The following is a 26,887-nucleotide window of genomic DNA, read 5'->3' as shown; positions in this document are numbered from 1 at the left end:
CCAGCCTTCCTCAAGAAGGATATGTTCTTGGCAAAGCGCGCGCAGTGTGCGCGCAACGACGCGCAACGACGCGCAGCGCGGTGTCAGAGGGAAGAGTGCGTAAATCAGCGCGCGTGCACTGCAGCCAGCAACATCAGCATCTGTGAATCACTGCTGTCCACGTATATCCCAGACATGTGTCGTCACACGGTCAGACACCGTCACACACACACACACACACACACACACACACACACCGCACGGACTAAATCATTGTAGACAGCAGAAACAGAACCTGAACCAGGTGTTGTCTGACCCTAATCTTAACCTCACTAACCCTAACCACAGACACACGAGGACCAGGAAAAATACAAATAAACACAAATACACAAACCTGTGCTCAGCTTTTCTTCTCAGGACTCATTTAAAGTGTTATCCTGAACCATAACCATAACTAGTTCAAGCCTAACCCTAACTTAACCAAACCACAACTCAGATCTGTTGGTTTTGGTTTCCATTAGAACTACAAGGTCAGAAATGACACAAATGAAACATCAATGGTTTTGTGTTTTTGCTTTAATGTCTTGATCTTCAGTGTGTGACTGTGTCGTGTTTCCCTGCATGTGTGTGTCCACTGTGTGTCCACTGTGTGTCCACTGTGTGTCCATGTCTCAGTTCACATGAGAACACAGAACAAGTAAGCGGTGCTCTTTCAGAGTCCGGTGCCCTGACTGTGCCGTGACCCACATAGTTCACATTTCATTCAGCTTGATTTCAGATATTTCCAAGAGCGTGGTCACTCAGGGAGGAATGCCTCAGACAGAAGACTCTGCCACTTTGTGCCTTGCACTCAGTCAAAATACATGTTTAACAGGAAGTCTGGCCCATCATGCATCTGCATCCCACAGAGATGCTCGCGACACTGGCTGCGGTCGAGATCTCAACATTTCTGAGACAGAGGAGAAGCTCGGCGTGACTTCAGGACTCTATGTGAACATCTATGAAGGAATATGAAAAAGTAGGAAAAGTCCTGAGTCCTGAGCACAGCTGACAGGGAAACACATACATCAGCAGCTGTTTACTGACCATGAGTCAGTGATGTGTGTAAATCAGAAGCACCAGGACACCTGAACCACGTTGTTTCTTTTGAAATGACCCAGAATGGTCCTGAATGGGAATGAGAGGATTTTTCCAATTCCCATTTTTGGTGCCGATCCCATTTGTAATCACGTATCTCAGACGAGGGTTCTCTTCCCTCGCTCGGCTGCACTGACCCACAACTCACGCCAGGACAAGTGGAAACTTTGCATTAGCTTCAGCTGAAGACAACAAACTCAACGTTTCTGACATTATATAATCTCCAACAGGTGGAACACGAGGCCTCGTAAAGATTTGAGGGGGAATCACTCTCTCACACACTCACACACACACACACACACAGAGTGAGGCCTGGTTCATTTAGACAGGGGCTCGTGGAGGTTCCCTGAAGCTCTGGTTGCCATGTTTACTTTCCTTAGAAACTGCCGGTGAATCTGAACAACACAAACGAACGAACACAGCAGATGGTGCTCGGGGCTAATTACTGAGACAAACCTGACCACGACGTGATGGAAGGTCACAGGTCACAGGTCACAGGTCAGCCGAGTGTTAATGACCTGAAACATCATGAGCGACGTGTCGTTATTCATGAAAACCATTTACTGACGTCCTCCAATGCTACATTTGCTTCTTCATTCACTGATGCGGTTTTCTTTGTCACCAAATTCTGTCAAGTAAAAATCTTTAAAATAATAACAATAATAATGTAATAAATAATAATATCATTTCAGAAGTGGCAGCTGTGTCTGTGTCAGATGACTCTCACTAACGATGTCTTCTCACTCCTTAAATTAAATCTGATGGTTTGAGCATCAAAGCGTTGCAGTGATAAAATAGTTAATAATAAAGTTTAGACTTTTTTGTAATTCAAAATCACACAGAACATCTTTGACTGTGACGATTACACGTTTTCTCAAGTGTTGAGTATTTATTTTAGCTTTTCACGTTTCAGACTCGACAAGTTTTATTTAAGATAAATACTTTTTAGATTTTGGATCAAGGCAGAGAGAGTTTCCCAGTGTCAGTGTGAGTTCACTCCTCATCTCACAGATTTAAAAACTGATCCGTCATGAATCATCATGAAATCATGAATCGTGATTCAGATTTATACCAAAATCTATCCATTTCTTCCCGGGGCCATTAATCCAAATCCCTCTTTTTTGAGTTGTGCTGCTCACAGACAGACAGACAGACAGACAGGTTCATGGATGTAATCTGTAAACCAGATGAAATAATCCCATGTTACATTGTTGAATCTTGTAAATTGAAATACGATGATCGTGGTTTGAAGGATTGTAAGAACTGAACCTGGCACTGGTTTGATATCGAGTTGTGTTGTTTGTGGTCAGTTCCATGTTCGTCTTGTGCTCTTTAAAACAAAATGACTCTGTGCAGAGGTCAGAGGTCGAGCTGTGGGTGGAGCAGACGCACACACGTGAGAGGACTCAGTTTCACTGCAGCAGCAGCAGCAGCAGCAGCAGCAGCAGCGGCAGCGGCGGCGGCGGCGGCGGCGGCGGCGGCAGCAGCAGCATGTGGATCCAATTTGTTGCCCCGAGCAACACTCAAACACAGGTTTGTCCTTAATGTTAATTTGGTCCTAAACGCTTTGTTTAAATTACAAACACGTCCTAATCTCAGTGTGAGTGCAGCAGCTGTTATTTCAGACGCAGCTACATCATAATAATACGTCATAAAAATGACGTATTATTATGAAAAACAGTGTAAAGCTTTAAAGTGGCCCGTGAGGAAGCACGTGAGCAGCGTTCATTCTCCAAGTCTCTGAACTCCACCAGGTTCTCCCTCAGGTCTCTGGATTTGTCTGTGGACGCAGACCCGGGGTTTATTATGGTCTGTCGACAGCGACGACCAAAAGCACCCGATACACAAACTTAAAACTATTCAGTGACACCTCACACCTCCTCCAATTCATTTGAGTTGTTCTTTAATTCATCATTAGTCTATACATACACCAACCAGCCACGACAGTACAACCAGCTCTGTGTTTTAATGTTTGTGACTGATCAGTGAACACGTGACAGAAGCCTCTCATCGACTTTGTGAACATCTGTTTGTGTCCGAGGACTTGGAGCAAAGAAATGTCTTAAATATGAAAAATGATTCTTCTTGGTGTCATTCTGACGTTTTTACTTACAAACACTGATCAGTGACAACATTAAAACAGGTCACTGGTGATAATGCTATAACTGATCAATTTACATCACCAACTAAATGATGGAATAAGACACGAGTGCAGGCAAGTGAGTATAGTTGGTTTGTAAGCGAGTGTTTAAGTGTTTTTTCTTCTGCTGTAAAATAATAATAATAAAAAAACTTTAAACACAACGACAAGGAAAACACCATCATTATAAGTTTGTGAGTGAAGCTGCATTTCAGTGGACGGTGAAAACTGCAGCAAAGGAATAAATAAGGAAAACTAAAGGGCACAAAAACCTTCGTTGGCAGATTTGTCAGCGATGAGTCTGTTTCTCATTAAAACAAACCACCGCCGCCCTCAGACCACAGGAGAGGGAGATGACACACACACTACACATCGTATACGTCCACATACACAAACAAGAGAGCAATTAAGAGCGTGTGGTTCACCAACACTCTGCGGATTGTTGTGCACATTGTTCTGCAGACAGTCCACGGGCGAGAGAGACTCTGCGGATCAGGAGAAAGCCAAGCAGTCTTTTGACTTCATGAGCAAACTGCTTTTTGCACAATCCTTTATTTGAACAATAAACAAAATATAACGCTGGAAGATTCAAATGAAGAGACAGAGTAGACTGTTTTTAAGGTTCCCAGCAGACAATGACACTGAAGCATTTCACCAGCAGCACATCTCCTGACCAGCCACCACAGAGCTGCAGGCGTCTCCACATTCTTCAGGACACGAAAGAAAAACAAACGCAGCAATGACACAGTTTGTGCAGAGATGACGACAAAGCCAGCAGCACACATGTACGGTCACTTAACGTCGAAGATGAACGACGCGTGTGAAGTGAGAGGTGACAGAACATGGAAAAGGCAAAATAAAGAGACGGTGAAGTGAAGGGAAGGCAGAAGAGCCTCGAATGTTCGGCTTTGGTTTATCTGGGACAGGATTCGGAGTTTGAAACCACAGGAAAAGTCAATTACATCACATACAGGTTATATCACACAAGAATTGAATTTAGAAAAAGCAGAGACTGAAACAGTCTGGAACTAAAACTTAAATCCACTTGAGTGTTGGACGATCACGGTCTCACCTGCGCATGTTAATGAACAGGTGAGAGTGACCGAGTCTGCGTCGAACCAAATTCACTTTTGGGTCAAAATCCAGAAATACTTTTCAGCTTAGTGTTAACACTGAGGTCGTGGCACTGGTGGTTGTAATGAAATGAGTCTAAAGCAACAAAAAAAAACTAACAAACAAAACCAGTGAAAAGAGAAAATGACAAAATGGAAAATATCAAGCAAAGAACTGTATCAATTTTATTCATTGTTGTGCTTTAGCCTGTGTAATTTCTTTTCAAACACCAATTCAAATGCAAGCGTATTCTTCTGAAAGGAGCAAGAGCAAGGAGACATCCAATAAATGATCAATGACAAAAAGAAAAGAGACAACTTTTAGTAACTCAAACAAAAAAAAAAGAAAAGAAATCATTGTCATCAATGAAAGATCCAAAAATCAATATCTTCAACAAAAGCAAACACCATCTCTTTGTGTGCACGTGTCCAGGGTTTTTCTGCCGAGCAGAGCAGCACAGATGTCGTCCCCTCGTTTCCCCTCGACCAGGAAACGCTTTGCAACAAAAGAGTCAAAGACGAAGGTGTCGGGAACGCTCTCCTCGCTCTTCACACACACACACACACACACACACAAACCATTAGCTGCTGCTGTCTGATTAGGGTTAGACTCGAACACCGAGTGGGAAAAACACATGCTGAACCTAAGGCCGGCCCTGCTTCCTGCTGAGTCGGAGGTTAGAGGGGTGAAGTGGCTCAGAACTACACTGATAAGCCACCTTTACACAGGTGGAACCTTCAGACGAGAACAAAAACAACAGAAACCACAGAGAAGGAAATGTACAGAGTAAACGAGGGCAGGTTTTGCAGTGGAATCTGATTGGTTGCCATCTCTCCAGTGCAGGAACTGAGTCTAAAAACTAGTGCAGTCTTTCAGGATTCAAACAAGTTCTCAGTCAGCTAGATTTTAGATTTTTAGTTTTTGTTTTTTTGTGTTTTTTTTCCCAACATTTTAATCTAAATATTTGCAAAATATGCATTTGCCTGTCATTTCATCATCAATCAGTTTAAACTTTGTGCACAGAAGCTTATTTATTAAACCCTAAAGAGCATTAATAGATATATTTTTTGTAAGTCTTTCTAAACCTAAACCCAGATAACCATAACAAGGAACTCTCAGAGGAAGCTTTTCATTTCCCATCGTGTGAACCACCTTCCTTTTCCCCGTGTTTATGATGGCTCAAGTACCTCGATTTAAAAGCGTCGTAAAAGTGAGGAAATGGAGGAGGAGGAGGAGGACGAGGAGGAGGAGGAGGACTTGTTGGTGTTGGTGGCAGCGAAGAAGACAATCTGGCCTTGGAGAGAGAGGCTCATGATAATGCTGGTGCCGGAGCCTTTTTCAATGCACTCGGGCAAATTAAAATAGGCTTTTAAACTGCGGCAAATTCTTCAGGCCAACAGTTCTCCTTTATTTAAAGGCAAACACTGATTTTTTTCTAGGTCATTTCCTTAAAAAAGGTAATTCAAACAAGAAGAATTACCCAGCAGTCCACTTGCAGCCTCGAGTGAGTCCACTGTTTGCTATCTGAGCCAAGTTTCTGGGCCCAGTCAGGCGAGTCTCAGGTCCTAACGTGTAACTGAAGCTCAAGTTCAGTCTTTTCATCAGTCCTCCCTTTGCTGCTTTAGAAGAAAAACAAAAACGGAAAAGGAACAAAAAACCAAACAGCAGTGGTGCACGGAGAAGAGCGCAGTCACAGGGAAATCTCTGTGAACGCAGCTCGTTTCTCTTCCTCCAAAAAGAAAAAGAAGGCGAGGAAAGGGGGAGCTGGAAAAGCTGGTTCTCAGGAAAGCAGGGACAGAAGGAAGAAGAGGAAAATCTTGCATGAGGACAAGTTGGGCAGTGTTCCTGTTCGTTAGTTTGGTGTAAGTGTACTGTGTGTGTGTGTGTGTGTGTGTGTGTTTGTCAATATACTGGGGTACTGAGTGTGTGTGTGTGTGTTGTGTGTGTTGTGTGTCTACAGCAGGTCGATGCGGCGGTAGTACAGCAGGTAGGCAGTGCGCTCTGCAGTCTGCTTCACCACCTGGTACTGGTTGATGATCTTGACCGTCTGGTCGTCAATGCGCAGCCAGCCGTTCAGACCAATATGGAAGACATCCGTGGTGTAATGACCGCCTGTCGCACTGTTTCCATGGTGATAGACAACTAGGTGAGTTGAGAGACGGGGGAAAAAAACGGACATTAGAGAACTGTGGAATATTTGACTGTATTTCAATTATTACTCATCCATTACTTCAAAGATGGAAAACTAGTGTTTGGACTGATGAGTTTCACCCGCAACTAAAACGTCAATGCTACTACAACCACTCTACAAGTTCAGTTTAATCCAACAATCATGTTGTCTTTGAAACATTGTGCAGACATTGAAACACAACAACAAACACACCTGCAAAGAGCCTGTAAGTTCTTTGGCCTTTCAAAACTTTGCTCCGCACTCCAGAGGACAAGAGATCTGAAAGGAAAAATCCCAAATTATAATTAAACACAGAAATATGTTGTAACATGTTTTTGCTGCTGAGACGATGTTGTGTCTGTTATGAGTTCTGCAGAGTATTCAGTTTCAACAATAGAGCAGACGAGAATTTACAAGCTGGGAACGAAAATAAAGAGACATTTGACGACGACCTGCAAACTTAAACTTCATATAAACATCATAAGCATATGGAAAACACTATAACTATCACTATAACACTGTAATCTTTACTCTTCACAGACTGGAATTCTTCTATAGATGTTTCTATGATACGATACATTGATAATGATTATGTAACCTCAGTAATTCAGTGTGTAAAATGCTGACTACCATCTTCTCCACAGGACTCTGGAGATCATGGACCTTCTGCAGGTACGAGTCACACTAACAGCTTCCTACGTCCAGACTGATGGATTTATTTATCTACAGCTTAACTCAGAGACTCTGATCATGCACGTTTAATAATGTTGTCTCTAATCAAAGCCGGGGTCCATGTGACTGTACGACAATCTGGTGCACATGTGTTAAGTGAATAGTTCTGTCACGTTTGGTGACAACACAATAAAGACAGTTTTAATCAAAATGAGTTCTTGCTGCATGATTTACACACAGAGGAAATGAGGGCACTTGATGATGATGATGAAGGTACCAGTCAGAGTTTGGGGTTCATACCTTTGCTGATTTCCAGGTCAACGGGGTAATCGATGTTCTTGGTGAGTTTCTGGCAGCCTCCAGTCTTTTCAAACACAAATCTCTTCAGGTGAAGGACGAGCACGGGAGGCAGCTCTTCCAGAGTCACTCTCCGACTGATCTCAATCTGAAAAACAAACACAAAGTTTATTTCTAACTGTAAACTTGGGACAAAACCCAATAAAAGTTGTGTGGAGACAGGAAAGACCAGAACAAGAGGAATCACTTTGTTGGAAACTCAAACGCTTGCTGAATTATTTAAAGCAGCCACTTGTGAATCACTAACTTCTCTCCAGTGACAAAATAGGACCAAATAAACGGTCCCTAAAGGGATGAAGACGAGAACGGTACAGTCATAATAAAGAACACACTTCAAACATGCCCACTTAACAGCTGGAGAGCAGATGTTCCTGCACTGGTCGTTCTAAGTGTTTCCAGACGGACTTTTGAACTCAGATCCAAAGCAATAACATTTTTGAAAATAATAAATACTGACACAGAGAAATTAACACTTTAATTAACAAGACAAATAAACACTTTCATTTTGTAACGCAACTGTTTCTTAACTAAAGTGTCATAAGTGTGAAAGTGAACTTCTCGCTCACCTCCTGCTTAGTTTTAGAGGTGTAACCCTGGACCGACTCCCGTGCCACCAAAGTTTCCAGAGCCTCCTGCACAGTGCGGATCTTCTCTGACTGGATGTCGAGCTGCAGGGTGAAGAAAGGCTGCAGAGTGGCCGACTCTTTAGAGTTTTGTTGATAAACCACAGATCTGATGATAAAGGGATAAAAACACACAAACCCAGTTAGAAATCCCAAAGAATCAAGAAATACAAGTAAGGCATTGGGGACACGAGGACATCGATTACTGAGGCACACTGAATAAAACATTACAATATCTATGCAAATACCACGTATTTTATAATTCCGTCTGTAGATGCCACAGATTGAATGCATGACTCTGGAATTCTGAAATGATTCAACCTGTATATGTTTGAAAAAGACTTTTTTTTCTGGCTTTTTTGGAGAAAAATAATGTTCAAACTGTTAAGAAAGAAATAATTACTCTGACTAATACTCTAAGTATTACTGCCAGGAAGAGTGGGTACACAAAGACTGCTGGATTTCATTTCTCTCTGGTCACAAGCATCACTAGAAAAATAATCCTGTAAGACACTGTGTGACCAGTGCAGACCAGAGCTTCAGCAGCACAGGTTCTTAACTTTCATGTTTTTGTGAAACCTAAGATCTTTGCTTGTGGACGGGTGCCCCACATTTAGCTGTTGAGAATTCTGACCCCCACAGACCCACAGTGGTTGTTAGTCAGATGGACTCTGGGGTTTGGTAGAGAAGAGCTAAAGACGGCTGGTGGCAAACTGATTTTAATGACCACAAAGAGGGGATAAAATTAAACAGTGGAAACTACATAACCATCTCTCTCCATCATCTATCACATGTCAAGCATTTGAAGAAACTGAGCAGATATCTGCATATGTTTAATATCAACGCTGTCCAATATTAATAAAACAAAGTGGCAGGAACTTGAAGCTTCTCATAGAAAAGAAAGGCACAACCTTTTACAGAAATAGAAACCAAGTTTCAGCCTTGACTTGCAGTTTAAATGTGAGTGATAGCGAATAAAAGAGGACCAAACACACAGAACTGTGGTCGAAACAAAGATGAACACAGAATGAGAACTTCTAACAGAGACCCATTATTAAGATCATTTGACAGTGAATCCATTGCTTGCTCCAAGAGTCGTGTTTCAGTTTTAAGCTTGTGTGGTTTTCTGTGTCAAAAGACTTGAACTGATTAATAAAAAGATGCAGAATCTTGATTCTTGTCGAATGCACCCAGTAGTCCTTTCAAATGGATTACAACATTTCAGTGAATGGAAAGTTCAGGAAGATTTCCACAACTTCCAAATTTAGTCAAGTTAGAAAGATGCAACAAGCCAAGACATCAGGTCAGAAGAAACTGAACTATCCTTTGTGATAAAAGGAAAAGGGAAGGGAAAAGGGATTGCCATGCGACATTGGGATTAACCAATGTCGCATGGCAATTTGGAATAAAACCCATGACCATCGAGTAGATAAAATAACAGTCAGTCATCAAAACTCTAAAATAACAAATGATGGAGCCCAGAACACGACTTTCACTTTTTGGTAGTTCTCATTCTTTTCAATGGAAATGCAAAAATATTTCTGAGACGCATTTTAATCCTCCGTCAAAATACCTGATGTGACCACCAAAGATATCAGTGATGGGCGTGCGGACAAAGTCAGCTTGGCGCGTGATGGAAGTCTTGTTTCGGGGACCCACTTGCTCCCACTCATCCTCACTGCCCTCTTCGTCCTTATCAGCAACATCCTCCTCCACCGCTGCATGAGACTCAGGCCCATTGGGTGTTGAAGCTTCTGTTGAGCAAAAACAATACACCACTAAAGATAAGCACTTTAGAGATTGATTGATTAATTGATTTTGTTGTTTAACTTTAAAACTGTGGAAATATTTACTAAGAAAAGTGAATCTCCGACTTCAACACGAAAAACATTTGTTCTGATATCAGAAGTGATTCAAATGCTTACTCTCTTCCTGAGGTGAGATAAGTTTTTTCAATGCCAGCATCTCTTCGTGCAGTCCGTTGAGAGTGAAGCCAAGATACTCCTCTGCATCTTCCTGTCGGCCCTGAAAGCACAGCATCTGCACGTCAGTGCCAATTAAAAAACTTTCCAAAGAATGCCCACTGTCAACTTAAAACACTTGTGTGGACACATGAGTGTGGACACATGAGTGTGGACACACTGTCTTCCAGTGAGGTAAACACAGACAAGGAAGCATGTTTTCAAAGGGAGTGAATCTCATTAGAAGCAGTGAAGCGTTATCATTCATTCAAAGCATTAAAGCTGAATCAGAACACACTCAGCATGAGTCACACATGAAATGCCTGTTTCCCTGACAGGTGAGTTCAATTCCTAACATAAAGAACACTTTCTTCAAGCACCGTTTGTCCAAGAGGAAATGCATTCATGATGAGTGATCATGAGATGAATCAAAAGGAGGCAGAAACGCTTACCTTCTCAGAAAGACTTGACTTGATGAGAGTGAGGAGTTTGTAAATGTAAGTCGGTTCAAAGGGAACACCAGGCCGAATGTCTTTCACAACCTTATCACCGACAACTGTGGACACAGTTACACAGGTCACAACATGGGAGACGCTGACAGAACATTTATTTAGACACAAGCAATAGTAATAACCAAGAGTCAAATCACTTCATCATAATAAAATGCATTTTTTTATTTAAATAAATAAAAACTATGGCAGCTTACCTTGCTGTTTGGCCTTCGATGGCACTGGCATGTTGTTAAACTCATTCACCAGCCTCACACTGTTAGAAACACACACAAAAAATATGTCTAAGTACAAACACTTTAGATCTCACAATGTAATGCATTTTCCCCCAAGTTTGCAGAAATGCTACTTACAAGTTGTCGATCATGGGAGTGGAGGTGCATGATCTCTGCGTTTCATCGTGCAGAGGAATGGACTTCATCAGGTGATACATGGGAGGGCATGCGATCAGGGCCTGTAGGGTCTGAGTGTTTGTAGTCAGGGAGGAAAACACTGCACCACACTAAAAGCACATATTCTGTGTATGTGTGCAACTTCTGTTTTTATTTTCTCCTCTAAAAAATTGAAAAAAAACACACGTTCTAAGATGATGGAACTCCTGGACTAATGTGTGGCTTAAAACGATTAACTTATTAAATTCAATAACAGAAAGGAAAGATGTCATTTTTCAGTTAGGGGCTGTAACATGTAATATTATTACTCCAGGGATGCTTTTCTTAATTAATCACTGAAACGACAGTTTTGGAAAACTGGACCTGGACTATTCCTTCCTGCGGTCCAGGGTGCCGACTGAGGGCTGCAGCCATAACCACAAAAATGAAACATTTGCAATAGTAACAAGTCAACCATGGTGGACAGCAAGCAACTGTAACAACTGCATGTGATGGGAGGCTTCTTGTATTCAGACCTGTTCAAACAAAAGCTGGTGATCAGGGATAAAAGTTCACCGTTGTGAGCCGTTACCACACACTGCACTATCACACACTTAATCTCTAAAAATCCCATTTACAGCTTTAGTGCTACTCGGCTCGACTCTGCTTAGTTTGGGTATCAGGCATGTTGTTTTCCATGACTTCATCGTACCTCCTCAACATGGGCGGGGTCATCATAGCACGGCTGCACGAAACTGCAGTCACGCCATTTTACATGTGACACAAACGCACTGGGTCCTCTCATCAGCCACCAAACGCAGAAACACCTGCACCTCATCGATAGACCAGGGTGCATATCTGCAGACAGCAGCCATGTAAGCTCGCTGTAACGCTCTCACGCCTCTCCCAGTGACACAATACTTGATATCAGCTCAACTTGCTTGGAAAAAAAAGCAGCTATACCTAATGGAAAAGAAAAAAACTAAGTCGAGTAGCGCTAGAACTGCATAAATTAACATAGGAAATCACTGCAGCTTAAAGCAGAGAATTTGTTATTCTCATCATTCTCCGACATCAGACAAAGATAAAACACTATATTTCATAATACTCATGTCCGTCTTGAACTTCACTTGTGCGATTGGGACACGTGCACACATGGTGACAGAGTGAAAGGATACAGCATTGATATAGCACCAGTTTCCCTTGTTGATCAGTCCTCTCGGCTGCAAAGACACTGGTTTATGTATCAACTTCACATTCTCAATAAGTTCTGGGGATTCAAACAAACACAACATTATTTAACAAGTACAACAGTGAAACGTCAATACAGTGCAATTCTGCAGATTTTCAGTAAATTTGAACAGAAAACAAATGTTCCTCGTTCATTTCCTGCCTCTAATGACAACAGCACATGAGGTTGACGGAGTGAACGAGACTTTGCTGTACCACGCCTAGGAAGGGAGTCTGTCATTCAAAAACACAGCTCCCATGGTAACGTGGATATTTGTACATATGACAAGGGGAAAAAAAACACGTCAACAGCATCTTTTCTGCGGTTACCACAAGAACAATGACATGTATATATTAGACAAAAAATAGATACAATATAGCCTTTGGTACATAGCATATAAATAATTTGCAGAAGTAATTTACTTTGCCAGTTACTGACAAATGATAAATCCCCTCAGTTTAGACTGAAGCGACCAGTAATCCTATCCAGTAAACAGATCACATCCATAAATCTAGGTTTGTTGATAAACATGAATGCATTATTCTTTCTTGTAAAGCTAAATCTGAACCTATGTCTCACAAAAAACTGTTTTTAGTGACAATCTGACCTAATGGTACTTTTCAGCTGTCAAACTCATTGAATCATGCTCGTCAGATAAAAGTACAGCTTTCAGGTTCATAAGAAAGCTTAAGTGAAATGTTCCCTCTCAAATGGGAACAAATTGTATCAGTCAAATTAAAACTAGATGGAATGTGCTGGACATGTGCACATGTGACTGGAAGGCATTGAGTTTCAAATGGAAAGCAAACCAAAGTATTTGTGTAGAGAAATGAGACTTCTGGTCAGATCCCAAATGTGTACATATGCAGCATAAATTGGTTTGTCTAAATAAACAAATCTCAAATACTATAGACTACTTTTAAAAGTCAGAATGGAAACATGGTTCAGTGTGTCTCAGTACAGTAACCTTGTAATCTTGCATCTGTTTGCAAGTTCTTAAATAAATGAACCCCAAAGTGCTCTCACATTAAACTAAACGATTCTTGTAACTGATCCCTCGACATGTGTTGCCAATCCACAGTGGTTTGGCCTCAGTTTATTTTCTAAGCCAACCTGATCAATAAGATGTTTCTAGTATTCCCTTTCTCTTCTTTTACCCGAAATATTAGTTTCACTTAAGTCAACACTGAACACTGTCTTTTTCTTGGAGCTAAATTCCAGAATAGCCGCATTCAAGTAAAACTGCAGCAATAACACAGGTTAACCATCACATGTAAAAGTATCCAACCACAACATGAAATATGACTTATACATTTACATACTACACACGTCTTTAGAACAATCCCAGGACACACACGAGCGGATGATGTTTCTACAAGTTAATATGGATTTTTTTACCGAGTGAAAAAGAAACAAATCTATCTGCTGCAGCTTTGAGGAGAACGAGTATATAAAGTATTATCTGTCTACTTAGAATAGTGTTAGGTAATGAGAAAAAGGGAATTGCACAAATGTAACTTACTTACAGCTATTCTATATATGTAGCAGCACCATCTAGTGTCCATTGGTTGAATTTCAGGATCAAAAACATGTCTAAAATCATCCATGTGGCACAGTGCCATCGATTAACTTAAATACATACAGATGCATAAGATTGAGTGGGAAATTATTAAGTTACATCACTTATGACTTAGGAATAATTCACTCTATGGATACAAGAGGGAAAGATGCAACTGATCCACTGCCGCCAAGGCACGTAAGGTACGTAAATACAGCAGTGTAGCACATTCCTCAGGCAGCAAGTAACAGCATAAAACCAGTGTGATGGCTTCTGTTTTAACAACATATTCAATTAGCATATTAGCATTTAAATAATACCTGCAAGTTTAGGGGCCATGGGATCCTCTGATACATGGACAGGGCCCTCTCTGACCTCCCCGACTTTCTCGGGCTGCTCTGGTGTGGCAGGGACAGGAGCCACAACTTCTACAACATTTTTTACTTCCACAAAGGCCTGGGGGCCCCCGGGAAGAGGCTTAGAGTTGTGGAAGAGGCTGGCCCAGGACTTGGGGAGGTTGGCAGGAGGAGCAGCTGGAACCACAGGCGAATGGGCCTGGTCTCCAACTACTGGCTGGGCAGCAGAGTCTGGGGAGACCAGCTGAAGCTGCTCCCTGCTCTCACAGTCTTCTTTGTGTCCATCTGCACTAAGGAGAGTTTCAGGCTCTGCTAGCCCGTTGGCCACCCCACTGTCTGCTACCTCCCCTCCCTCCAGTTCAGTAGTCGTAATGGAAGTGGCAACAGGGGGGGTGGCCACAGCTGTTGAAGGAGGAAGAGGTGACTTTGAGCGGGGGCTGTGTGGAGTATCTGAAAGTTTGGGGCTTTGCGTAGCTAAGTGATCTGGCTGCTGATCTCCAGTCCGGGCTCCTTCCGTCATCCCTCTGCTTTGAGAGGAGGATGAACAGGAGGAATTTGTATTGTTGCCATCCGATAAAGAGGCAGCTCCACTTGTAAAGTCCAAAGAAGAATCATCAGGGCTATCACAAGTCCTCTGATTGGCAGTGGATGGGGGGGGAAACTTGGCTGCAATCACAGCAGCTGTTGATGATGCTGTGGAGACAGGTCCAGGGGTGGAAAGTTCAGCCCCTGTCAATCCCTTACTGTCCATATCCTCAGCACTGTTATGTGGGCCACCGAGTGCATGTCCGTTCACCAGTGCCGTTACAGCCGTCCCATCCATTGCACTGCTGCTGTTGCCAGTTGACGGGTCCAGGTAGTTATAATACCCCGGCGGTCGCTTTTTCTTTTTCTTCTTCTCACGTTGTCCCAGGCTACCAGGTCCGTCCATGTCCTGGCATGACTGGTGATTGTCCAGGGCCGAGGCCTCGGAGTCAGGGCCATCCAATGAGTTGAAGTGGGTGTCGTCTGGGTCATCAGATGCTGAAGGAAGTGTCTGTTGGGCTTTCTGGGCCGACTGGCAGCCCAGGATGAACTCTGGAGCCTGGGGATTGAGGGTGCTCGAAACCTTGTACAAAGGATCATTCACCCCAATAGGCTTGGAATCCATCACCTCATCAACACCAAACTCAATGCGTTGATAGTCTTCTGCTGCAGATAATAGGTCACAATTAGAAACAAGGTTATGTCTTTAAAAACAGCCTAAATTATACATAAGACAGTTTGTTTACTTTAATACAAGATCATTATTTCTCAACAAATATGCCACCATTCAATGGGAATCATGGGAACATGCAGACATAATAAAATAGTAATAATCTGGTCACATTGTGGGATTTTGCAGCTAGTTTTGGGTCTATACTGGGCTAACCCACATTCCTTCTGGGCTTATAAGTGCCCTCTGTGGGGTGATCATAAAAATGTAATATTTCCAGTGGGACAGAGGGGACAAGTTTGTCTTTGACATGCTTTTATGATAGTTTTTTATTTGCCAGACAAATAGCAGACAGCCATCAAATGACTAGACTTGAGAGCTGTGCCAGTCATGTTGGCTGTCCTGGATTTTTAAATCAGGATTCAAAATCATAAAACGATGGACTGATAATTGCACATTTATTCAAAGCATAAGAAAGAGGAATTTTAGTCTTAATGATATGCTATGCAGTGCACTATCTACAGAGTAACTGTATCGAGATTAGGGCTGTAAATAATAACTTACATAATCAACTATTCCGTCGATTATTTTCTTCATTAATGGAGTTATATATATATATGTTATATGTTATAGTTGTGTGTTTACGAAACCTGGAAATGATGACGTTCTCAAATGTCTTGTCTACAAACCAAAATGATTGAGGTTTAATGATTTCTTTGTTACATGGAGCAAAGAAACCAGAAAACATTCACATTTAAGCTGAAAAAACATTCAAACTGAATAATCAATTATCAAAATAGCTGACGATTAATTTAGCAATCCATTATTTCTATCTTAAATAAAGCAAATTGTATTTGTGCTTTTCTATATATTTGAATCTCTTCAATGTCAAATCAACATCTTGATTTTAGGAGAATGTAACTTCATTTGGGAAGAATGCTGAAAGGGACCCGTCTGGATACTTGCATAATCCACAGTGTATCAGGGACGCAATGTGCATCTGTATTTCAACACTACATCGTCATTCAATGTAGATCATCATCATCACATGACAAAGTTGTATAGCCATTTAAATTGTTAGGTACTGTGAAGCGAGAGTCGTAAAGTGAAAATAGTGAAAACACAAAACATTAGTGAGTAAGAGTAAATCAGAACAATCACCAAAGTCTTTGATTATGACACAGCAATCTGACCACGCAAACAGTAAACCCTGATGTTCTGAAAGGGTTAAAAAGGGCGTATGAAAACAGCAGTTACTTCCTCTACTGAGATTAGAAGATCATCTGTTAGTGTTACTGAAATCAAACTTCATGACTGTAAAATGCATTCTGCAGTAAACCCATAACAATAAAAGTCTCAATATGTATAGGTTAGCAATCACATGAAACAACACTATTGTGACTGTTATACGGAAATCAAATCAGATTTTAATTCAACTCAGAGCCCTGCAGTAGTGAAAATGCATTATATGCAAGAGAAGATAAGATACTTCGCAGTATCTTGAGCATGCAAAGCTCTAAAGATTATACCAACAGGCAAGAGAAAGAATATAGGCGCAAGGTTAAGAGAGCCACCAGTTCTTGATACCTGGATTTGAGTTTTACAGCAAACGTACAACAGCTAGTCAAGCCACAGGGTGTTCAGACACCTCAACTCACCGCAAACCTGCAGTCCCATAGACTCCATAATATAAGGTACAGCAGGAGTGCAGTAACTTCCTAAATAATCAATACAAATCAAGGTAAGGCAAATATCATTCTCAAATGAGTACAATTTCAATTAAAAGGTGGCTACTAAAACATGTTTCATTTGGTGGCTGAAAGGGGGTGAAAATAAAAATGATTGATTATCAAGTTGTAGTCAATATTTGCTGACATTTGTAGTATATGTAAAACAAACTGTAACTTCATCTATAAATGTATGAAAACACAATCACATAAAAAAATCTGCCTGCCAGGCAAGCTGGGTCAGCTCAGCCTGGACCCTAAGCAACCTGCTCTGAATAAGTACAAATACAATGTAAATTTAAAAGCAAGGTAACCAAAGGATCCTGACAGAACGTAGTGAATTTTGATGCTAATATGGTGGCATTTGGTGTTTATGAAATATACATACCAGAAGACTGACTGACGCATGGGACTTTGTCATTGAATGGAGGAAGCTGGGGGGGGGGAAAGGCAACATTAAAACTTACACATTATGGAATTACATTTTCATATTAGTCACTTACAAGCCATTACTTGGACAACAGTGGCAGCAAACAATTACATAAACTCATGTTAGTCACAGATAACAAATTACCTACTACAGTTTTTGAGAGTAGTAGTAGTAGTAGTAGTAGTAACACCTTGATAGCAATAATAAACCAATACAACCAAAAACCTAAAACATTACTGGTAACTGTATATTGGGGTGGGTCAAAATATCAATTTGGTGATATATCGTTTCCTGTCGTTTCCTGTTTCCCCAACTTGGGCAGAAGTTACCTGGACATAGAGTTGCATAGACTTTGTTCTCCATGTAGTGAATAAATAAAGAAATCCTGCATTTTTCATGGACATTTTTTTTCATTTAGTCAGACAGATATTGTTAAGTAAGTATTTCTATGTCATTGGCTTGGATTATACAGATTATCACAGATCCAAATCGTAATATTATTGGCATTATGTACCATGTATTGGATATCGTGTCTTGACGTACCCTGTGATTCCCAACCCTGATGTATATTGTGTAACACTCCACCCACATCATGTAAACACAGCTGGTACTGCTACATATAAACCTCCTTACCTCAACATAACATCGTGGAGTCACAAAAAACTGGTTGATCTCATCAGGGGTGAATTCCCCGAAGATGTACTGTAGGAAGAAAAAACAGAAAGGTTAAAAAAGGGACAAAATTGTATCATGACATCATGCATAAATCAAATAGGGCTGCAACTAATGATTAATGACCGATTAATGCATGATTTTTGTTTGGTACATAAAATGTTGAGACACACCAAAATGTATTAGTTTTAACATTTGTAATATGGAGCAAAAAAACACTCAAAACTGAGTCGATTATTAAAATATTTGATAATGAATTTACTACACTGTAGCCCGATTAAATAAACAAATAAGCATAGGTCCTCTTCAAACCTCTGCCTTGAATTATGCTTTCAGACAAATAGACAGTTGTGAATCCATCAACACACCGACCATTTTGACTTCATGCAGAGGTGATCTAGTAATAAAGTCATGGTATCAAAACCACTGTTGAACCGACATGTGTGGGACGTTTTAAATGACTCATCATAATCATCGCGCAGGATTCTGTATCGTTTATTGGCCCAAACACACTTGATATCTCATATCGGCAAAAAGTCCAATGTCGTGCATCCCTATTTAATAGCCATTATACAGCTATACCTCGGTTATGATTTTTATTGTCATATATTATATTAGCTGTAGTTGGGCTACACCTGACAGATGACCCTTTGAGCTTCAGATGGAACACTGCAATGTGAAACCCAAGTGTCCAAATGGACGTGAAAAACACAAAGCCACTGAGAAAAGGTGAACCAAGCTCACTAGCTCGACGTTAATCCTCTTAGTGTGATAAACAGTGGAACGTCAAAGGGGAGGGGCACAGAAAAAAGAAAGTGCAACTCAAGCATATGTAACTCTTTGCAAACAAGGCCCCACATTGCTGAAATGGCACCACAAGCAACAAACAGCCAGCCATAATCCAATGGCCTCAGGATCACTAATACAATCACAACAGAGAGAATGTCCCTTAGCTTCTTTCTGCAGGCATGCCATGCGTACCACACTAAGCTTCGTTTGGACTGAGGATTACAACAAATTAGCCATCTGTATGATTTCAACACACTTTATAGAGACTATGTTGGGCTGGAAAATGCGGCCAAAAAACTTATTACAAATAAAAAAAAAATCAAATCAATCAATAAAGACTAAAAGGTTGAAGAAGCCAGTTAATTGTTAACTATTATCTACTGAAACTCAAATGTCAGCAAGAAAGGTTTGTGTTACTTTATGAGCAGGTCAATTTGGCCCCACATGCAACCAAAAGTCTTATAATTTCATTGTGATATTTCACTGTATCGATTTTTCCCCCCAAAAACACATCTACTACACCTGAGCTTTCAGTGAATCTTTAGAGCTTTACTTAATACTTAATGTAATAACAGGTTAAATCTTTAACTATGGAGAAGTATGACAATGCAAGAAAGGAATTGCTGTCATTCAGGCTAGCCACTGGTGAAAGATGTTAACTTTACATTCCAATAGTGCCTGGGCAAATATTTCCTCACAAGCTGAACAGTTAAAATGGTGCAATTTCTGAAAGAATGCCAGTTATTTTCTGTCTATACAGTGGAAAGTTTGGTTATTAATTGATAGTTTAAACAAATAATATAATATTTCCCTGCAAAACATCCACACAATCCCTGTTAAGCATAAATATAACTTGATCTTTTAAATGGTTTTTAATTGTTTGACTGGTGGATCTACATACTGTAAGTGTTACGACAACTGAATGGGAAGTTCAGCTCATTTCATACATTAAACACTTGGATATTAAGATATCACAAATACAGTAAAATGGTGCAAATGCACATTAAATCAACACAATTTATAACAGGTATTGAATGTAATGAACACAGCCAATGTTAATGGTTAATTCTCAAACTTCTGGTTGACTGCATTCAAGGGGCGTAAATCCATTTTTGGCTGTAATACGCGTTCAAACTCTGCAAGGAAGTTCCCCTTTGCACTGCTTTATTAGTTTGAGTCCAGAGGAAAATACTACGGTTGCCATGTTCTAAATAGTAAGTTTCTTTATGCATTTTGAAAGTTTTCTAAAAAGGCATAAGCTTCAACATGTTCCCAATATGAGCAAAAAATGCTGCAGCAAATAATCAATAACCTAAATGCTGCTGAGGGCACTTCAGCATGAATGCAAATTAAACAAAGTCAGACAGCTACATGGTCAATCATTCACAACACGTTACTGTGTCATAATTTACTTTTAAAATTAAACCAAGGATAATGTCATTTATTTTGTTGTTTTTTAAAGCTCCTGCAATGACCTTGAATGTAAGGAAACGCCCCAACTATCATCTCAATTCATCATAATTACAACCACGTAGGTACAACTCAAATGTACTCTAACCAATACAGGATATCTTAGTAATACTTTCAGTGTTGTTTATAATTTTTTAAAGATACTATAATAAGGGAAAATGGTTGCAAAGCGGAAAGATTATATTAAAATATAAGATGAATGTTGCTGTCTGCAGTTGTATTTTGCCAATTGTTGGAATTAAATGACCATTCTGTATCAGCAGCTACTGATACAGACCAGTCCAGTATGACCCGTTTCACTAAATGCACACTTAAGAGAGTGAGTAGGACAGTGTATTGGCACCAGGGGGACTGATTGGCCTTGGTTCAGGTTCTATGTCTTTTTTTTTTAAAAACATGCTTTTGTGCAGAATTTGTTTAGCAAGAAAAGCAGTCGCCAACACCAAATGAAATACTTGATAGGAGTCCAAATCTGGTTGCCACAGGATATAAGGAAACTGTTACTTGGGAGTTCTGTCACTTGCTAAGTTTGGCAATTTACAAACCCTCGTGCCATGCCATTCATTCTGTCGCATTTAAACAGATTCTCACCGAAACCATGGCATTGTGGAAAGGACGAACAATTAAATATAGGTATGAACATGGGACATCATTGATAAGGAAAGAGCGGGGAAGAAGAGGAAGTGTGAAAGCATGCAGAATTCTGTCTTTGGTTTGCGTTTCTACGGCAATGTCCTCTGTCATTCACAATTTGAAGCCGATGAAGCATGTAAACGTCCATTTAACATGTTCCCTGTGTAGATGGAAGTCATAGGTTTAAATTCAAGTCATCCATAAACTAGAGACCTGACATGCCTCTCCATGCACAGTGAGACTTCACAACGGGCCTTCGCACATGACAGTTAACTCCCTCAGATATGGCGCTGAACTCGCTCCTTCACAAGCGGCTGTGTCACTCCGATAGCAACGATATAACCGCTCAGCTGCCCTGTAGCGTGTGAGCTCAACGCTGTTTCTAACAGAGACCATGTCGTGAAAAAAGCTTCGCTCTTAGCGAAGGCCTCCTGTCGCATTTCCATGTAGCTAAGTAGCTAGCGGGCTGACTGCAGTTGATCAGCACACCACCTGTGCACAGCACTGGTGCTAACAGCTAAACGAGCACCAACAAACGTCTCATCCAAGCAAACAATACACAAATGGTGTCACACAAACACACCGACGCGTCATCATCTCTCCCGAATGTACAGATTTCTTTTAAAAAACGACTAAATTGTTGTAAGTTGTGAAGATCTGCGCTGGTAGGAGAAGGCCTGTGTGAGCAGGTGGGCCACACACACACACACACACACACACACACGCAGCAGTTTTCATGCTTTCTTTCCTCTAAGAAATTGCACGAGACACGTGTGACATTTCACACCAAAGCGTGACTGCCTTGCGCTCCGTGTCATTTTCATGTGGTTTGTCTGAATCCGCGTGCCGTGTTCAGAGAAACTGTGGTAAATATTAGCACCGACTCATTTGAATGGAGAGACCTGGGCCCTGTTAGCTGCCGCCGCCGAGCCGCCGCGGTGGTGGTGGTGTTTCAATGGGGCTTAGGGGGGCATTAGCAAGCACTTTTCACTAGTTCCATTTTCAATGACACGACTGGAGTTACGCGCAACAACACGTGGCTGCTAACAATGCTACGCGAGCGAGACACGCGTGTAGGCCTGAACATGAGGAAACGTGGTGCGATCGTGACTCTGCGAATAAGAGCACGGCGCGTGCGGCTGGAGTTGTTTTGCAGGCTAACGTTAGCCAGCTAGCTACCTGGTTACTGTGAGCAGCCATGCTCCCGGTGAGGTGCTCTCTCTCCTCCGCTGGCAACACGAAAACTCTCCCGGGGAGGTGTTGTAGCTGTGAAATGACCGTTACAAACGGTGTCCTACTTCGACGCCATTGTCATTTTCCCAACGTTGTGGTGTCAGTCGTGCGTTTCGATCCATGTAATGCATCAGCACTTCATGCTGCTCGCGCCGCCGTCACCGCCATTTCTGTCTACTATCTTTCTCGCTTGCTAGCCGAGCCAGCGCGCGGTCGGTTGTAGAGGCAGCGTGAGCCCGAGGAATAACCAGCAACACTTCCGGCGCTTTGCTCTCCTCCCGGATTTCACAATAAAAGCCGGCCCTCTTTATGGACGGACGGACCTCTTTCATCTTTGCTCCAACAATCGAGCAAACGTCGAGTTGGACATTTATTTTGAAACGCGTACGCCTCACCGGAAAAGTTTAAATACATCTTTGCCGCGCGCTTCATGAGCGTGACCGCGTGAGCTGCGTACGTTCACGTCCGGGTTGAATCATAAATCACAGGTTTTTGATTTTGGAAGTCGAGCAATGACTGAGGCGAATGTTGTTTTTAATAAACGTGACGCTTCCGCAGTTCTTTAACAAACGGAAACGAGTGAATTTCATGTTGTGTGTTTGTATTATTTCATTAATATAAACTTCATGTGTATGTTGTCATAATTTGGTGGAAGTCAACGGTTACGGCACAGAGGCGAGTGGGCGTGGCACATCACAGGTGTGCGACGGGAGAAGGAAATAGGAAACAGGAAATAAAGAAGGTGGGCTGTTGTTGCTGCTTCCTCGACGTAAACGAAAACACGAACTCTCCGCTGACAGCGTCTAAAAGTAGGAACCCGTGTTGTATGTGTCGTATTCACGAGCTACTATTTACTACTATTTAAGTTTAATGCGTAAAAGCATTTGTGAAGATCGTGAATTGTGTGTAAAACGAACTGGAACAAAAATAATCAGTGCATCGGATCTCAGAAAAAGTAAAAAAAAATATATATATATCCAATATAGTCTCTAACAGACAGCATGCTGACTTGTTTTATTGCAGTTATGGGATGTTTTCAAATGTCTGGTTCCATCTCAGTGAAGCACAATTATCTTAAGTTGTTTAAAAGTCTGAAAGACTACACTGTAGTCAGTAGAAATTCAAGATTATGGTATTGTTATCCCAGTTATCAGTGTGTGAAGGTAGTGTATCTATGTGTTAGGTGTGTGAGTGTGTGTGTGTGTGTGTGGCTTTTGATTTTTCAAGTTTCAGAAACAATGTTAGATGTACAATATGAACTATTTTACATATGTACAAAAACTGTGTCATTCCTGGGCTGTTAGTTTTCAGGTTACTGTCTGTTTCTTCTTTTTGGAGGACATGTCCCACTGCCCTGCATGTTCTAGATGTTTCCCTGCTCTAAAACACCTGATTCAAATAAACAGGTCATTTCCAGGCTTTTTGGAGCTCTTATTTGGAGCAAAGTAAATCTCCACTGTAAAGAAACTGTCTTTGGACCTTTAGCAGCCATTACTCTTAAATCATGTACCATGCTGTTTGCTGTCCACAGTTGCAGAGAGATATAAGAATCTACTCTATTTATTAAGTCTGTAACTGGATTCATGTCCACAATGTTCTGTTGGCAGAAGATGCCAGAGAGGGGAAGACACCACCACAGGAGCGATGTGTACACGGAGAACAAGAGCAGAGATAGAGACAGAGACAGAGACAGAGACTATTCACCTCATGGAGGAGGCCGCGCTTCATATGACAGCGGAGGACGCGACCAGAGGCCGAGAGACATGGACACAAGAGGCTCTGCTGGTGACAGGAGGGACGTGACGAGTGCCTCTCACAGGGAGCCAGCTGCTTACAGAGACCACAGACATGAACATGAAGGACCCTCCAAACTGTAAGGAACTTTATAGTCTCTGTAAACGAGGCCCGGTGCTCACTGACCTCACGTCACAGAGCTTTGTGTCGTGTTTATTTGTTTTCTTTTGATGTAAAATGTTGAATTCTGTCTCTGTGTTGTTGTTCTAGGTCCAGAGAGACACCGGTGCACCACGCTGAGCAGGAGGACGAGTATTATGTGCAACAACACAGACAGGCTCTCTACAACCTGAGGTACATCTTAACAAGTAGAGGCAAGTATATTCAATTGTTAGCGTAAGATTGTCAGTGAACTTCTCGAAAGATCTAAATCATTTGAAAACATTGCTTGTTGGTATCACTTGTTATTGTCCTGGTGTCATAATGTAATGTTACCACATCACTATGGTATTTTCAAATGGGTTCATTTGGAGCAGACACGAGGCTTTAAATGATTATTTCCTCAATAAACTGATTAATAATTGAGTTCTGTATCACGGTGAAGTGATCCCATCAGACTTTTCCAGGTTCTTAAAACTTAAACTTAAATAGCTGTTACATTTAAACAATGCTGATTATCATCTAATAATCAGCTCCACACGACTCTCTCTGTGTGTGTGTGTGTGTGTTTACACCTGACATTCCCGTGCTGCACACAGGAAATGATTTGTTTCATGTCAAGAGAGCGAATACAGCAACTTATTGTTAGTAAAGTGAGACATCTGCAAAAGTCCACAACCCAAAGGCATCGGCAACATTTATGCAAAAGAACAGCACAAGTTTCTGCTGAATGATTGCGGCTCTACATCTCATGTCAGTGTTGTGTCGCAGGTCTGTGTCAGCTCATGGAGGTATTTGTGAACCTGCTGATCATCATCTGTGCCGGAGTGCCTTACAGCAACAACGGGGGTTACCGTGACCTGGCCAGCCTCGGCGGAATCTACTATTATCACTTTGGCGGAGCCAACGCGTTCACTGGAGCCGACGCAGACCGAGTGAAGGAGCTGGACCGGCTGTTCCATCAGCTCAAACGCCCACCGTACGTCTTCGCCATGGCCTGCGGGGGGGTTTTAATGATCTACGCCTTTGTCATGCTCGGCCTGGGGATTTTCCGCGTCCCTTACCGCTGCCCTCCCGTGCTGCTGGGTGAGGCTCTGCTGAACTTCCTGATCGGCCTGGGTTACATCCCCGCTCTGGCCTTCTACTTCATTAAGCTGCAGGAAACCTACAATAATCCCATCTGCACAGAGAGAGAGGAGATGTACAAGAGCAAAGGGCACAAGGGCTTCGAGTGTCGGGTGCACGGGGCGGACATCGCAGGAGGCCTCTTTGGGGCGACCGGGGTGTTTGTTTTCATCTTTGGTGCAGTGTTAGCCGTCAGAGCTTTCAGGTCAGTGCGCGACAGGAAGCAGCAAAGAACAAACGAGGACAATCATTTTTAGACTTTCTATGTCTATTGTTATTTTGTATTAACTCTTGTTTACTCTGATGAAAGAATTAACGTAGCATCTTGTTAAGTATATTTAAAGGGGCTATATGTAAGTTTAAAACAGGCACTTCAATCTACAGTAAATTGATCAAATATTAGTTTTCCTCTTCCCCCTCCTCCCTGGAGACTCGAGGTCACCGTGTAGTTTGGTAGTTTGAGGATTCAGTCCTGTACGAACCATGATGGATCTGTGAGGAGCTGCACCACAGAAACAGAACTGGTGCAGCACCTGGACCCGTCACCTGTCAGGTCTGAAGCCTGTCACATGACAGATAAGTGATTAACATACGGCCCCTTTAACCTTTATCCAAAGCTGCTTTTATACTCTTTTTATGCTTCAGTGCATTTTTTACATTAAATTTTGTTACATTTTTCCTCGTTGCCTCTCGTCTAGTTTACAGAACTGTTGACAGCGTCTTGCCTTGTGTAAATGTGTAGTGATACTAAACTACTCAATGTGGCATGTTATTATTCACACGACATACAGTATATTTGGAAATGTTATTGTTTTGTGCAATTGTTTTACGTTTCCTTTTAGAAAAGTTAAATCAGTTATTAGAAAAGTGACCTTGTCTGCGTTTCCCACACCAAAATGATGATGAATTCCATAGATCTTCATACAGTTTCTGCTGTTTTTAAAGGAAAAGTGTCACATTACCAGGGTGAAATGTATATTTGTTACGATGAGGATGATTTTTGGATTTGATGTTTTGTATTCAAAATTCTTATAGCCGTAAATATTAAAGTATTCTTCAAGTATAAATATCATTTGTTTTTCACATTATAATACAGATGTAATTCAAAATCCTACCAATAGATGGCATATACACTGTGCTCAAGAATGATCTCAGCATTGTGAAGTTTCCTCTGATTCACTCTCAGATTCAGAAACCAAGGAAAAAATACTTAGCTTTTTTTAAATTTAAGATTATTGACGAAACAAATGGTCAACATCATGTCATATACTGACCAGTGTCATTTTAATGATGTTTATTAGTATGAAATCATCATGAAATAGTGAGCAAAATGGACACTGGACAAAAAGAAAACTCACAGTAAAAAGTTTTATTGCTACTTGGCTAAAAATTAATTTGAAAACAGCTCGTCTGCTTAAAACTAACAATAGCAGCATTTTAAAATAAAAACGACCACTTTCCACTCTCAAAGGTCATGAGAGTGCAGGGCTCATGTTTAGTCCTGTTCCTAAATCATAATTCTTGTAAATAAAACCAAAACCTT

At 41.4% G+C, this 26,887-nt stretch overlaps 2 protein-coding genes across 11 annotated transcripts; one reads left to right on the top strand and one right to left on the bottom strand.

Moving 5' to 3' along the window:
* Positions 1-4,531: 4,531 nt before the first annotated feature.
* usp10 (ubiquitin specific peptidase 10) lies at positions 4,532-22,509 on the bottom strand. 6 transcript variants are annotated; one of them, XM_058630062.1, is made up of 15 exons: positions 22,273-22,509; positions 18,163-18,231; positions 17,488-17,533; positions 17,031-17,090; positions 14,142-15,368; positions 12,211-12,302; positions 11,015-11,124; positions 10,859-10,917; positions 10,605-10,708; positions 10,117-10,231; positions 9,765-9,945; positions 8,135-8,300; positions 7,512-7,656; positions 6,753-6,818; positions 4,532-6,511 (listed from the first exon to the last, which is right to left on the bottom strand). In XM_058630062.1, the coding sequence occupies exons 1-15, from the start codon at positions 22,291-22,293 to the stop codon at positions 6,324-6,326; spliced, it is 2,649 nt and encodes an 882-aa protein (XP_058486045.1). In that variant the 5' UTR covers positions 22,294-22,509; the 3' UTR covers positions 4,532-6,323. The 6 variants fall into 6 exon arrangements, with proteins under 6 accessions (XP_058486045.1, XP_058486046.1, XP_058486047.1 ...); XM_058630063.1 differs by having other exon boundaries at positions 14,142-15,365; XM_058630064.1 differs by having other exon boundaries at positions 10,117-10,216; positions 22,273-22,508.
* On the top strand, positions 21,690-26,416 carry marveld3 (MARVEL domain containing 3). Of its 5 annotated transcripts, none has more exons than XM_058630073.1 (4): positions 21,690-21,782; positions 23,934-24,199; positions 24,331-24,434; positions 24,991-26,416. In XM_058630073.1, the coding sequence occupies exons 2-4, from the start codon at positions 23,937-23,939 to the stop codon at positions 25,599-25,601; spliced, it is 978 nt and encodes a 325-aa protein (XP_058486056.1). In that variant the 5' UTR covers positions 21,690-21,782; positions 23,934-23,936; the 3' UTR covers positions 25,602-26,416. The 5 variants fall into 5 exon arrangements, with proteins under 5 accessions (XP_058486056.1, XP_058486054.1, XP_058486051.1 ...); XM_058630071.1 differs by lacking the exon at positions 21,690-21,782 and adding an exon at positions 22,639-23,068; XM_058630068.1 differs by lacking the exon at positions 21,690-21,782 and adding an exon at positions 23,031-23,135.
* The last annotated feature ends 471 nt before the right edge of the window (positions 26,417-26,887 follow it).

This window comes from Solea solea, chromosome 5, assembly GCF_958295425.1.
Source record: "Solea solea chromosome 5, fSolSol10.1, whole genome shotgun sequence".
Classification (NCBI taxonomy): domain Eukaryota; kingdom Metazoa; phylum Chordata; class Actinopteri; order Pleuronectiformes; family Soleidae; genus Solea; species Solea solea.
Note: the sequence above shows the minus strand (reverse complement) of the source record. Positions and strands in the feature narration are given on the sequence as shown.

Excerpts from the sequence above, each read along its gene's own strand:
- usp10 (XM_058630062.1), bottom strand. The coding sequence starts at position 22,293 with ATGGCTGCTCACAGTAACCAG. Across the intron at positions 7,657-8,134 it reads CCTCTAAAACTAAGCAGGAG|ATTGAGATCAGTCGGAGAGT; the intron begins GTGAGCGAGAAG and ends TTTGTTTTTCAG. Across the intron at positions 6,819-7,511 it reads TGACCTGGAAATCAGCAAAG|ATCTCTTGTCCTCTGGAGTG; the intron begins GTATGAACCCCA and ends TTTTCCTTTCAG.
- marveld3 (XM_058630073.1), top strand. The coding sequence starts at position 23,937 with ATGCCAGAGAGGGGAAGACACCACCACAGGAGCGATGTGTACACGGAG. Across the intron at positions 24,200-24,330 it reads CATGAAGGACCCTCCAAACT|GTCCAGAGAGACACCGGTGC; the intron begins GTAAGGAACTTT and ends TTGTTGTTCTAG. Across the intron at positions 24,435-24,990 it reads GTACATCTTAACAAGTAGAG|GTCTGTGTCAGCTCATGGAG; the intron begins GCAAGTATATTC and ends GTTGTGTCGCAG.